General features: G+C 43.2%; 1 protein-coding gene across 1 annotated transcript in view; it reads right to left on the reverse strand.

Annotated features, from left to right (window-relative positions):
* The window catches only part of DNAH3 (dynein axonemal heavy chain 3), a 180,901-nt gene that overhangs the window by 117,691 nt on the left and 48,781 nt on the right, over nt 1-14,429 (reverse strand). The window contains exons 18-22 of the mRNA XM_073887961.1: nt 12,590-12,801; nt 8,362-8,453; nt 4,434-4,548; nt 1,239-1,355; nt 264-443 (exon numbers count right to left, since the gene is read on the reverse strand). Of these exons, the coding sequence (XP_073744062.1) occupies nt 264-443; nt 1,239-1,355; nt 4,434-4,548; nt 8,362-8,453; nt 12,590-12,801 (716 nt within the window). The remainder of the gene's footprint in view (nt 1-263; nt 444-1,238; nt 1,356-4,433; nt 4,549-8,361; nt 8,454-12,589; nt 12,802-14,429) is intronic.

Consider the following 14,429-nt stretch of genomic DNA (forward strand, 5'->3'; position numbering starts at 1 on the left):
TGAGAGCTAAATTATACAGACTGCTAACAGTTGCCTCTAGGAAGGTGGGCTTTCAAAAGTCCTCCATTCTCTGTATTACATAGTTCTATGTTCCAATTTTTAGTAACAATAAGTTTCAAAATTATTAAAAAATTTATAAAAATATTGAAAAAATCTAGTTTACTTATACATTTCAAGGGACATGGCTATGATGCACAATGAGGAACATCTGTACAGCATCCCACATTCCTGATGGTGAGATATGCTAGGGAGTAAAAACTTACTGCTTGGGACATGAGTGATTTCCAGTAACTATCAACGATGGCAAATTTCCTGCCTTCCTCTGGCATCTGGGCTATGATGTCCTCCGAGCTGAAGATCGGTTCCAGGTACAGCCAGGTGGCTTGGCATTTCAACCAGGCATCCAAAATTTCCTGCACGCGAACCAGCTTTTCTTCCCACTTCTGTGAATTTAGCATTTCATATCTGAGTCATTAATCTGCCACTCTGCAACACAGGCCCACTGACTGAACAAATTGGATGGATTCATTCATTTATTTGCTCATTCACTTGTTTAGCAAATTCTTATTCAGTATTTGCCCCTATGTTCTGGTCATTGTTCTAGGCAACGTGGATTCAGCAATGAAAGTAACCAACAAGAGTCCTTGCCCTCATGTAGTTCTTTTTCTAGTGGAATAATAATAATAATAATAGGGGCCATAATGCTTACCCTGTGACAAGTGATGGTCTGAGTGCTTTATGTATGTGAAACCAATTAATCCAACATATTTGTAAGGGAGATATTATTATAAATCTCATTTTACAGATGCAGAACAGTTCAAGTAACTTGTCCAAGGTCACACAACAAGAGGTGAAGCCAGAATCTGAACCCAGGCAGTCTGGTTCCAGAGTCTGTGCCCTTAGCTTATGCCATTTCTATAAACAATGAGCAGAGGAGGCCAAACCTGTACCCTTGTGTAGTTTACATTCTAGATTACTCTAGCCCATAAAATACTTTCCAAATGTATTTTTATTCAGTGCATTAAAATCATCTCATCTTCTCTTTTGGCAGACTGTTGCAAAGCCTCAGCGTGCCATATGCTTACTTGGATGGTTATTGCTTTCAGTCTTGTGTTATTTATTTTTTCCAATCAGGAAAAACTGAGCTTCTTTGTTAACTGAACTTAAAAACCTTCTCCCTCCTCCAACAAACCCAAAGCTAATGAGACATCACAAACCTTCAACCTCATTCCTCTTACCCGGCATTCTGCTTCTATTGGTTTGATGAATGGGGAGCCACACATGGTCTGGGTCTTTATCACGTGATCATCAAGTAACAGTTGAATGTCATCAACTGTGCACAAGATGCTTGTATCCTGCAAAGAAAGATTTCCTGAGCTGTCAAAACCACAAGACCCCCTACTTTTCATGCTGATCTCCAAAAGCCCCACAGCTCAGATATCCACCCAAGTAGGGCAGAAATCTGTCTCACAGAGGATGGAATTTCTATTTTCTTCCTTCACAGTGTTCTTTTTTATTTTTAAGATTTTATTTACGAGAGAGAGAGCACACAAGCGGGTGGGGGGTAGAAGGAGAGGGAGAAACAGGCTCCCCACTGAGCAGGGGGCCCAACGTGAGGCTGGATCCCAGGACCCCAGGATCACGGCCCTGAGGCAGATGCTTAACTGACTGAGCCACCCAGACAACCTTCCTTGAAAGTTTTCTTAGACATTTATTCTCTACCTCCTTTGCAGAGATCAAATACGATCCCAGCCCATACCTGCAACTAGTATCTGTTGGGGATAGGGTGGGGGAGGGGGAGCATGTTCTATTCCCTTCTCTATATTCCTACTTCCTTGTCCACTTGCTTTGCTGGCAAGCTGATCCTCAGGTAGGATCAACTGCTAATCTGACTGGCCCTTGACCTGTGGTTCCTAAACTGTGTTCCGAGGGGCTCCTGGGCATGGCAGCAAACTCAGCAATTTCATTCAAAAAGGAGATACAAATGTTTTTTTCTTTCAATTTATATGTATTTTTTAAAAAACAGTTGTTGATAGGATACAAATACTTACTAAAGTTGTTTGAACCTAATTACTTCATAAACAAAGCTGTTAGGAATTTCTTTTGGCCCAGGGAGGGGAACTATGAAAAAAGTACTAAGACACAAAAGGCATCACAAACAGAAAAAAGTTTGGGAACTTCTGCCTATACTCTAAGGGGGCCATTTTTTACTAGTTGTTCAGATTACTGTGCCTTGAAGGTCAGAGCTCCTATGAATGGCACTCTTTCTCCTGGGCCACCGTGGTGAGCAAGCTGAGAAGGGTCTGCCCCTCTCTGGCAGGTCTGGCCTTTCTGGCTCTGTTTTCACTTCCTTGAAGCCTACATCTGGATGGTTAAATTGGGGCTAGGATATATTCTCTCATCTACCTTCTACCAGTAGCTCTGCACTGGAAGGTGTGTGTGGCTCTTAATAAAATGATACTGTGACTGACTCCCTTCTGCTGTCAATCCTTGTCTATTAGATGCATCACTCAAAAACTCAGAGAAAGACATGTATCATACGACCTCACTGATATGAGGAATTCTTAATCTCAGGAAACAAACTGAGGGTTGCTGGAGTGGGGGGGAGGTGGGAGGGATGGGGCAGCTGGGTGATAGACATTGGGGAGGGTATGTGCTATGGTGAGCGCTGTGAATTGTGCAAGACTGTTGAATCACAGACCTGTACCTCTGAAACAAATAATGCAATATATGTTAAGAAAAAAAAAAAAAGAAGAAGAAGAAGATAGCAGGAGGGGAAGAATGAAGGGGGTAAATCGGAGGGGGAGACAAACCATGAGCGATGATGGACTCTGAAAAACAAACTGAGGGTTCTAGAGGGGAGGGGGGTGGGGGGATGGGTTAGCCTGGTGATGGGTATTAAAGAGGGCACGTTCTGCGTGAAGCACTGGGTGTTATGCACAAACAATGAATCATGGAACACTACATCAAAAACTAATGATATAATGTATGGTGATTAACATAACAATAAAAAATTTAAAAAAACCCCCAACAACTCTTAAGATGGGCCGGGTGCAACTGAGCTGTTCCCAGTTTCCCCAGCTCAACCCCTCACCCCAGCCCAACAGCCTCCAGCAGTATCTAATCCCATCAGGTGGTGTGGCACCAAGCTGCTGGTACCCTTGTTTGCCTGGTCTTGCTGAGAGAGGCCCCAGTTCTTTTCCCTTCCATTGGCTCAGCTCCAGTTCTTATCCACATGAAATCAAGGCATCGTGACCCTTCAAAGTAAAGCAGTGGAGAAGTCACTAAAAGGTAACATGCAGCCTGAGGGACAGGGAGATTCTCAATCTGCACTGCACGTTAGAAAAAACAGGGGTGCCTGAAAAAAAAATATATATGTATTTTGTTTTGAGATGCTTTAAGCATTGTTTACCCAGGTATGCTTCTTCTTCTTCTTTTTTTAATAAAGATTTTATTTATTTATTTGACAGAGAGAGACACAGCGAGAGAGGGAACACAAACAGGCGGAGCGGGAGAGGGAGAAGCAGGCTTCCCACCAAGCAGGGGGCCTGATGTGGGGCTCGATGTGGGGCTCGATCCCAGGACCCTGGGATCTGACCTGAGCCGAAGGCAGATGCTTAATGACTGAGCCACCCAGGCGCCCCTACCCAAGTATGCTTCTGAAGGACAGGGGTGGGGAAGCCCTCCCTGGGGGGTGCTAATTCAGCAGTCTTGTTCAGTTCCTTTTCACTGAGAAAGCTTGTTGCTCTGAATCAAAAGGCCTTTCTCATTTAAAAAATGCACCCTTCCTGGGTGCCTGGGTGGCTCAGTCTGTTAAGTGACTGCCTTCAGCTCAGGTCATGATCCTGGAGTCCCTGGATCGAGTCCCGCATCAGGCTCCCTGCTCGGCGGAGAGTCTGCTTCTCCCTCTGACCCTCCCCCCTCTCATGTGCTCTCTCTCTCTCTCATTCTCTCTCTCCCAAATAAATAAATAAAAAAAAATTGTTTAAAAAAAATGCACCCTTTCTGTGGGGCCTGGAAGAAAGAATAACTGGCACATGAAGGCAGATGGGAGGACACAATCTAATGCACAGGACAGTGATTATAGACAAGACCACATTAAAAACTCCGAAGTTGCTAAGAGACTGATCTTAATTGTTCCCACTACAAAAAAGAAATGATAATTATGTGACATCACAGAGCTGCTAGCTAACACTAGGGTGGTGATCATATTGCAATACATAAATGTATCAAATCAACACTTGTGCGTGTTAAACTTATACAATGTTGCATGTCAATTATAGCTCAATAAAAATAAATTACAAAAAAAAAAAAAGATGTTAGGGATCCTTCCTTCCTGAGCTCTGTTGCAATTCTGAATGACTCCACTCTGTAAGCTACTACATAATAAACGGGCTGCTATCAGGGGGCTGGGCAGTGGGACTGACACTCACAGTGTCCCTGTACTTCATGAAGTTGAATGTCATGTTAACCCAGTCTGACTTCATTTTCTCCAAGTTTTTCTCCAGAGAGTATTCCTTACTGGCAGCTGCACCAATGGGCTCCAGTCTAAAGAGAATACAGCAACAGCAACGTCAACAGGGGGAGGGCAGTGAAAACACAGCAAAGGAGGAATTTCGGTTCACCCTGAAGACAAATTCAAAAGGCCCTTAATTTTACTAAAATGTTTACTATCCAACTCTAAGATGTGCCAGCTAGCTCCAATGTTTCGCAAGGTTTCTTACCCTCTGTGCTAGCAGCCTGTGGGCTGTGTTTTGGGCTGAATTGTTTTTTCCCCCAAAATCATGTGTTGACGTCCTAAACCCCAGTATCCTAGAATGTGAGATCCCCTCTTTGAGATAGGGTCTTTAATGAGGTAGTTCAGTTACTGAATAACGTATACAGTTGTTGATCACTATATTGTACACCTGAAACTAGTGTAACACTGTGTGTTAACTATATGGGAATTAAAATTTTATTATTTTTTAAATTTTTTATTTAAATTCAATTAGCCAACATACAGTACATCATTAGTTTCAGATGGAGTGTTCAATAATTTATCAGTTGCATATAACACCCAGTGCTCATCGCACTGGAATTAAAATTTTACAAAAGAGGTAGTTTAGTTAAAATGAGGTCAGTAGGGTGGGTTCTAATCCAATATGACTGGTGTCCTTATAAGAAAAGGAGATTAAGACAGACAGACGCAGAGGGAAAACCATGTGAGGATACAGGGAGAAGGTAGCCTTCTGCAAGCAAAAAAGGGACGCCTCAGAAGAAACCAATTCTGCCAACACCTTGATCTTGAACTTCCAGCCTCCAGAACTAGGAGAAAATATTTCTGTTGTTTAAGCCACCCAGTCATTATAGCAGCCCTAGCAAACTAAGACAGGGTGGATAATTAATTCTTTGTTGGGAGAGAGGGGCTATCCCGTACATTGTAGGATTTTCAGCAGCATCCCTGGGCTCTACTCACAACATGCCAGTAGCAGACTCCCCGTGTTCCCACCTCTTGTCAGTTGTGGCAACCAAAAATGTCTCCAAATATTGTCAAATGTCTCCTAGTGGGGGTGGGGATGTCCCCAGTTGTGGGGCTTGAACTCACAACCCCAAGATCAAGTCACACGCTCTACCAACTGAACCAGCCAGGTACCCCTGTCCCTACCTTTTTTAAAAACCACTGCTATTTTTCCTGGGTCCACATCTATAGCCCCTCTGTTCCATAGAAAGGGGAAAGACAAGTTCCTTTCTTTTTTGTTTCCACAAGGAGAGTTGGGTCCTAAACTCAGGTGTGGCCTGGGAATTGGGAAGAACCTGGAAGCCAAGTTCTTGGAAGGAGAAGGAGGGATTATTCTCTCTGCCTCAGCACTTGTCTTTCATTGCAAGCCCGACTGCAGAAGAGACAATCTGGTCTTTACAGGAAACCGAAGCCCAGATGAAGCAAGTGGTGTGCCCAGAGCCACACTTGCAGCTGGGGAGTGCCGGTACCAGGTCTAGACACCAGTTCTTCTGGCTTTTAGTCCAATGTTTCTTCCTCCCCCACAATGTGCCTTTTCCTCTCTCCTTGTCAGAAGGAGCAAGAGAATTATTCACATGTAGTCAGCCAAATAGGGCCAACTAAACAGAGCTGAGAACCCTCATACAGCCTCATTCAGAGCAGTGGATGAGGCACATTCCCAAGAATGACTAATCAAGACCTCCACCGCAGGGTCATCAACCTAAATGTGGCCTTTGTGGGAGATGAACACAATGAGTGTGCATGTAGGAAATAATTAATAGTGTGGCTGGCTGTGTGGCCATGACCAAGTCACTTGACAGGCCTTAGGTCCCCATCTGCATACGTCAGGGGTTGTTGGTATAATTAAGTGAAATGTTTGCAACATGCTTTATGACTTATAATTATGCAAATAATTGCACAGGGGAAGGACTAATGAGTTTGGGAGTCCTCGAAGGCCTCGAAGGATGTCAAGAGTTGACCTTACCCAAATGTGCTAAAGAAATTCATGAACTGTGTGCCATGTGATAAAGCTGCATTAACTATGGGATGGTGGGGCACAGGGGGACGTCACATCTCACTCACAGGTAGTGGCTGAGAATTTCGATGTTAACTTAGTTCAGGTTACATGCCTTATGTCACAATCCCCACCATAACTCTAATCACCTAGCTACTATTCTTCTTCCCATTTTACAGATAAGGAGACTGAGACACACAGAGGTAAACAACTTAGCCAAGGTGTCACCACATTTGGGTTTGTCACAGTTGAGCCCACTGGCATGGGAAGTGGTAGAGCTGCTGTGTGTTTGCTTGGTTTCTGTCTCCTTAGATGGGTTTATTCTTTAGGCAGTACTGGCTAATGGTTAAGGCTCTGGAATCAGTCAAGTCTGGGCTTAGGTCTTGGTTCTTTCAGTTACTACTGTGACCTCTGGCTGGTTACCTAATCATTCGAATCAACTTATTTCCTCATCTGTAAAACAGGAATAATAATAGTAGCGACAGTATTAGGTTATAGTGATGGAGAAGTTGGTTAATGTTTATTAAATGCTTGGTGCAGCATAAATGTTCAATAGCTGGTATCTCTTAGAAATATCTTAAAGGGGAAGAATGTAGCCTTTTAATGAAATAACTTACACCTGGTAGAAAGGCATGTGTCTCCAGGCCACTCCTCTAAGAGAACTTGTAATGGTGGTATTGGGGGATTCAGGTGGCAGGGAGATTTGGGGGTCTGGGAGCACCTTAGATTAGACCTATTATCCCCACAAGAATAGAGAAGGGATTCCAAACTTTGTCATGCATCAGAATCACCTGGAGCAGTGCTGCCCATTTGAAATAAATACCACACTTTAAAGTTTCCAGGCGCCATATTTTTAAAAAGTAAAAAAGAAACGGGAAATTAATTTTAATAATTTAACAATTTAACATAACACAGTGTATCCAAAATATTATCATTTCAACATGTTACCAATATTAAAACTTATTAGATATGTATTTTTTTCCCTTAATAAGCCTTTGAAATCCAGCCCTTGTTGATACTTCCAGCATCTCTAGCTCAGAATAGTTTTATTCCAAAGGCTCAGTAGGATACGTGGCTAGTGGCTCCTACACTGGAAGTGCTGACCTGAAAAACTGGTTAAAACACAGACTTCAGGGTCCAAACCCAGAATTCGTGATTCAGCAGACTGGGGTGGGGCCTGAGAACATGCATTTCTAACAAGTTCCCAGGTGACGCTGATGCAGCTGGTGTGGGGTCACGCCCAGAGAAGCATGTGTGTTGAGTTAGACCTGAACCCAGCTGTCTAACGGGGACTCTGGTCCAGGAAATACAGCATCTCCCATCCTCTGCCCTGAAGGAGGTGTGGACAAACCATCAGAGTCCTCCGAATATCTGGTCCTAAAAACAACAATTCAAATAGCACCGATTCCTGCACACAGACTCCAGGGGCATTTGGAGAAAAGGAGAAAGCAAGTGAAGAATTCTCTCACTTGACTGTGTTTCTCGGACTCCTAAGGGCTCAGAGAGCCACTCCTGTTTACTGTTGTTTGTTTAAAAGGGGAAACTGAAGCCCAGAAAGGTGGAATGGTTTTACCTGAAGTCACTGAGACCTGGGCTTGGAGCTCAGTTTCCAAGAACTATTTTTTTTTTTTTTAATTTCCCTTTGAAATAAAATCTTCGACTCAATTTTCTAGTCACAATCCGTCATCACTGAACTCACTGAAAGTGAGTTTCACCAGTAGCTAGTCACTTGAGGGGGAGGTTACTAAAAACACTTAAGTCACCCTGAACCAGAGGGAGAAAAACAGCCTGATAGGAGGCCAGTCATATCCTGTGGGAAGTCAGATACTCTGACTGAAAAGCTTCCTCAAGTGGGGAAGAGGAATCTTACTTGTCAACGAATTTGCCGAACCCGTATTCCAGCATATTTGAGAGGCAAGTTGTTTCTGTGGGTTTTATTTCAGAGCCAACAATCTCACTGATCTGCAGAAGAGAGAGGAAAACAAACGTGTATTGTCCAAGGTAGTAGCACCAGTAGATTTTCCATGGTGATGGAAATGTTCTACTCTGCGCCGTCCCTTACAGTAGCTGCCAGTCACATTTGGCCATTGAACCCTGGAAATGTGGCCAGTGTGACTGAAGAACTGATTTTTAATTTTTATTTTGTTTTACTTAAATTTAAATAGCTGTGTAAATAAGCTAGTGGCTATTGAATTGGATGGTGCAGGTCTAAAAATGTGGGAGGCAGCCTAGGGGCCACATTGCATTCTATCTGGTTTACTGGGGATCACTGCCCACCAGCACTTGCCTCGTGCCAACTTGTGAGCACCCTGTGGGGTGGAACCGGATCTGGTTTGTTTTTGTGCTCCCAGAGCCTAGTGCAAAGTCTGGTCTATGACAGAAGCTGCAGTAAGTGTTTGTTGAGTATAAGGAGAGAGTCATGAGTACATGGGATAGGCAGACCCCCCAATTCTGCGATCTGAGGATGCTGGGAAGGGAGGAAACCTCTGCCCAAATATCTTCCTTTCCACCCCAGCACGCTAAATTGTTGGAATGGTTAGCACTCATTGTGCGCATGACTTTGGTGTAAATACTACCCCAAGCTTATTTTTTTTAAGTGAAAATATCCCTGAGGGAGGTCTCACGTGAAGTCTCTGATGGATTTGAACACTTCTCTCAAGGACTGAGAGATCTGGGGAGGATGAGGGTTCCATGCACTCAAGAGGAGTAGGAGGACCTGAAGGAAAATGAGGCTCTAGGAGAAACCTCACCTACTGCCCCATTTTGTCTCTGTCCAGCCCCAGGAGGACTATGGGATGTCTGAGCAAGAAGGAATATGAGAGCTGGGGCCTGTTCTATCTTATTTAGCCATGTGTCCCTAGGACTGGCATTTAATAGGCATCAGTAACTATGGAATGAAAGCAGGGCCCGAGGACACCTGGAGGACCCCTAAGATAATGGAAATCATAGAATTAACATTTATTGAGGGCCGCTATGAAGTAGGCAGTGTTTTAAGAACCTTATTCACTTATTTCATCCCCCCAAAATGACGTGGAAGATACTAATGTATTATTATTCCTGTTTTACACATAAGGAAACTGAGACAAAGAAAATAAGTATCTTGTCCAAGACCACCCAGCTAATAAATGGCAGAATTGGGATTTGGACCCAGTTCTGACTAAAAAGCTCTTCTCCATCCTATCTAGTGGGTCTCTCAGGTCTTCTATATATAGTTGTGAGTGTTATACACTGCATAACTCTAAAAAATACATTTCACACTGTGGTTCACAAAAACTACATTCCCTAGAGTTGTGGAGTGTACAACCTGCACAACTGTTCCTGGTGACCCTGGACTTTGATTTATTCTCTAATACCTGAAAGTACACAGGTACTTTCATACTCTCTCTAGGATTAAATGACATAACTATACAAAGGACTTGGCATAGTACTTGGCCCATAGGAAGGACTCAGAGATTGGTAGTTTTGTGGTTTTTTAATTGCTTTTGTTAATTACAGAGACTAACAAAGCATCTGGTTTTCTAATTCGAAGAGAATGAGAGAGAGAGAATTGGTTGCTCTGTCCAATATGGAGCCACTAGCTTCTTGTGGCTATTGAGTACTTGAAATGTGACTAGCCCAAACTGAGATGTGCTCTAAGTGTGAAAGCATACCATATTTCAAGAACTTAGTATGAACAATGTGAGATCACATTAACATTTTTATATTGATTACCTATTGAATAATAATATTTTGAATATGTTTGGTTAAATAAAATATATTCATAAAATTTATTTCTCCTCTTTGTGCTTTTTTTTTAATGTGGCTACAAGAAACTTCAAAATTGGATGTATGGCTTGTATTATTTTCTTTGGGCAGCAATGTCCTAGAGGGCCAGCTTTGGTACACATAAGTGTGGTTTCCTCTTAAGGTCAAACATCACCCTGTTCCATCTTGTTTTAGACCACAGTAGCAACCTTTTTGCTGCTATCTTTGCCCCAAACTGAGGGACTAGCCCTTCCTGCCTAAGTTCTGGGAAATGGTCAGAAACCACAGCACAGCCGCCCCACACCCCATGTCCCTGGAAGATCCATCCTGTAGCCTTAAAGAGCTAGAGGTGGTTTAACCTTCAGAGTCCCTTGCCAGAGGCAGAATCTGTGCAAATGGATTTCCTGAGTTATGCATCAGGGCAAAGAATGGCTTCCCCAGGCCAGTGGCTATCACCGGGGTGGCCTGTGGTTTGACCTACAGTGCAGGCATGAAGGGGCTCTGAGTGGGGGCAGCCCTGTGTGTATCTGGTGACCTCTCTCCTTTCTGAGCTCACTTTTAACTGTTCAGGCCACTGGGTTTCCACTTTAGGGGCTCATTACTCAGGAGCTACCATCCTGGGGCTATAGTCCATGGTTATCTATGGCATACTATCCCCTTTAACCTGATATTTCTTGTCCCATTTCCCCCAGTCAAACAGATCTAGATTCCAATTCCCTCTCTTACCACTTACTAGCCACATGACAATTTATTTACTCTCTCTAAGCCTCAGTTTTCTTATAATCTGTGAAATGCAGACAATGATAGTCCCTGCTTCAAAGGGTTGCTGGGAGGATAAAATGAGGGAATCCACACAAAGTCTACAACACAATACCTAGTTCATAGTTGGTATTCAGTATGTTCGAGCTATTACTGCTATTGCTCTTTTAATTCTAAGGATTTTTTCCAATCTGTCCATCTGAGTGATCTGTAAATGAGAATTATGAATGTCTAGGAATGGTTGGGATTTTTAAAGTGCCCACATGTGAGAACAGTGTTATCACAGGGAAAGCACCAGGTAGAGAAGACTGCCTTCCGAGTCTCCTGGGAGGGTTGTTTAAATGTGCCACTGACCAGGGCACTTTCTTTAAGTGTCATCTCATGGAGAGACCTAGCACTACCAAAGGCCACTTGCCTATCCAACCTCCCCAGCCCTCCAAATGGGTCAAAGCTCTAGTAAGGCTAGGTCCATGGGGAGAGGCACCCTATGAGCACCTGTAAGTGGGGGCAGCTGTCCCAGGGCAGACCCCTCTGCTGGGGCAGTGCAAGACCAGAAGTGTACTCAGGTGACCTCTCCCCTGCCCTCCTTTATATCCTTTGCTTAGGTGTTGAGCTTCAAGGCTTTCTGGGAAATTAAAAGCAGTTCCTTTTTACAGAAAACTCCAGAATCTCTCACGTATCAAGATCTCTGTATTCCCAGAGAGATCAAAATGCTCCTAGCTCAGACTTCATTCTCTGAAAGGTAATGGATGTGTGCTCTCAGACTGGGTCCTTCCAGAGACTTGTCCTACAGTCTTGTGCATGGTTTCCAGGGAAGAATTCCAGGCCAAATCATAGAGAAAGCTGCCTATGGAGAGCCAGTCTCATCTCCACCTCCACACAGAGCAACTCCTCGGTAGAGGACGTTTCAAGGCCATTGCTAGCCCTTGAATATGATGATTATTTTAGAAACACAGTGAGTTTTCTTTTTTCTGCTTAGTGTTCACACCGCACTTATCACCCTCACACTTGGCTGCTTATAAAAGTCCCAACTATTTTTAGGGAGAATATTTATTATTCTCATTTATAGACTCAAAGGGCTGAAAGAAGAGTGAAATGTTATTTCTGAACATAGCCTGTTGGACAATGAGGCTCTACAGTAGTCAGCGCAAGCAGAAACCATCTGGCATTGTCAGGAGGCCCCTGGAAAAGGTGTGGCTTTCTCTTTTGTCTGTCCTAGGTCAAGGGACAAATCAAGGTCCCTCCCACTGTAATTCAATGCCCTTATCACCCTTTAGGACCCTGAGCAGCCATTTGCTTAGGTAGGCTGACCAGGAGAGACTTTGTGGCCACTGGCTGGAGCAATACTCAACCATCAGCAATGGGGTCCCCAAAGAAAAGGGTCAACCTGTTAATGTGAAGAGGCAGGCATTTCACCCCCCTATTCTGCCTGTTCCCTCCCCCCTCCCATTACTGCCCCTTTAGTCTCAAGTAGATTCTCCCTTTCAGAAAGGAGAAGCTTGACCCAGTATTGGTTCCTGCCTTCCAAAGGGCTACCAGAACGAGGCAGAGATTGGTATGGATTGGGCTGGGTAGGGGTGGACGGTGACAGGGACCTGTTGCCAGTGCCGGTCCTTCATTCCTGGGTTGCAGGAGATGCTGAGGATGGGGATGTGCTGCTTGAATTTGTCAATCTTGACTTTCACATTCTCTGCTAACCGCCTGGGTGCAGGTACATCAGCTAGGGTCTTGGTCAATTTATATATCGTTCTCCACATATTCCCTATTTCCTCAGAGATCTCCTCAGCATTCAGCAAAAAGAGGGGTCCTGAAATAGAAAACATGGGATGAGGGAACGGTCAGACCCACCAAGTGGATGTTAGTCATGTGCACCTTTAAGTCCCTGAAATTAGAATGGTGCCTATGGTATGGATATTGGAACAGGCACAGCCTTTGGAGTTGAGTCTGGATCTGAACGCTCCCCTTAGCCAATGAAACCCTGGGGGTGTTTTCCTGAACTTTTCTAAGCCTCAACAGTGCTACCTATGATACAGGGGTAATAATGGTCACCCTAGTAGGTGATCGTGAACATTAAGTGAGCTAAGGGGCAAACACAGTATCTGGCATGTAATGCAAGTGCAGTTAGGGAACCGACTGTTAGCGGTGGTTGTAGATGCTATTATAGAAGCAGTAAAGATGCTCCACAAATGCTGTGAAATACTGACAATTGGGGGATGGGGGCGTTCTTCGTACAGCTCTGGCAATTTTTATGTAAGTTTGAAATTATCTTAAGATTTTTTTTTAAAAACAAAGAATGACCCCTCATTTTTAAAAAAGCACTCCAAAATATTAATTTCCTTCTCCTCCTTTTCTTCATAGGGATCTTCCAGCATTTGGGTTTCACATTCAGTCAAAATCCTTCCATGCTGCTGCTTTCTTCCCCTTGGACATTTCAAATCGGTATGAACTCTTGCATCATGATATTGCAAATTTACTCAGAAACATTTTTCTTTCATGGCTACCGAGACTAAATAAAGCCTTGTTAATTTCACATGCTTCATCAGCTTGATGTTTTTGAAGTAACTAATCAAAAATTAAAACTTTTTGAAAAGAAAAAGAGAAATATACGTAGTGTCCAGGCAATATATAAAAACACATACATCATGTCCAGTTTGGGTTTTTCATGGGAATGCAAGGCTGGTTTAATATTTGAAAAATCAAACAATGTAATAAACTATATATATATATATAGTTTATTTAAAGATTTTTATTTATTTGAGAGAGAGAGACAGAATGAGAGAGAGACAGAGAGAGAGCATGAGAGGGGGGAGGGTCAGAGGGAGAAGCAGACTCCCTGCTAAGCAGGGAACCCGATGTGGGACTTGATCCTGGGACGCCAGGATCATGATCAGAGCTGAAGGCAGATGCTTGACCGACTGAGCCACCCAGATGCCCCTGTAATAAACTATATTAACAGTCTAAAAAAAGAAAATCACATGATAATATCAATTGATGCGGAAAAAGCATCTGACACAACTCAGTATCCATTCATGATAAAAACCTCTAAACCAACTAGGAATAGAAAGGAGCTTACTAAGTTTGATAAACGGCATCTAGGAAAAGCCTATACTACCACTATACTCTAGTATACTGGAAATATGCATAGCTTTTTACACATCGATCATACCACAATAAAGTGGTTTTAAAAAACCAAAACAAAACCAAACAAATCTCTAATAGTTAATGATGAAAGACGGAATACTTTTTCCCTAAGATGAGGAACAAGGCAAAGATTTTCACTCTTTTAACTCCTAATCAACATCACAAAGTCCTAGACAGTATGATGAGGCATGAGAAAGAAATAGGAGGCACACAGACTGGAAAAGAAGAAATAAAATGTCTTAATTTTCCAAATGTCATGACTGTTTATATAGATGATCCAGGAAATCTAAAGAA

Source organism: Callorhinus ursinus, unplaced genomic scaffold (assembly GCF_003265705.2).
Source record: "Callorhinus ursinus isolate GAN/ISIS: 27379988/994484 unplaced genomic scaffold, GSC_fseal_2.0 scaffold85, whole genome shotgun sequence".
NCBI lineage: Eukaryota > Metazoa > Chordata > Mammalia > Carnivora > Otariidae > Callorhinus > Callorhinus ursinus.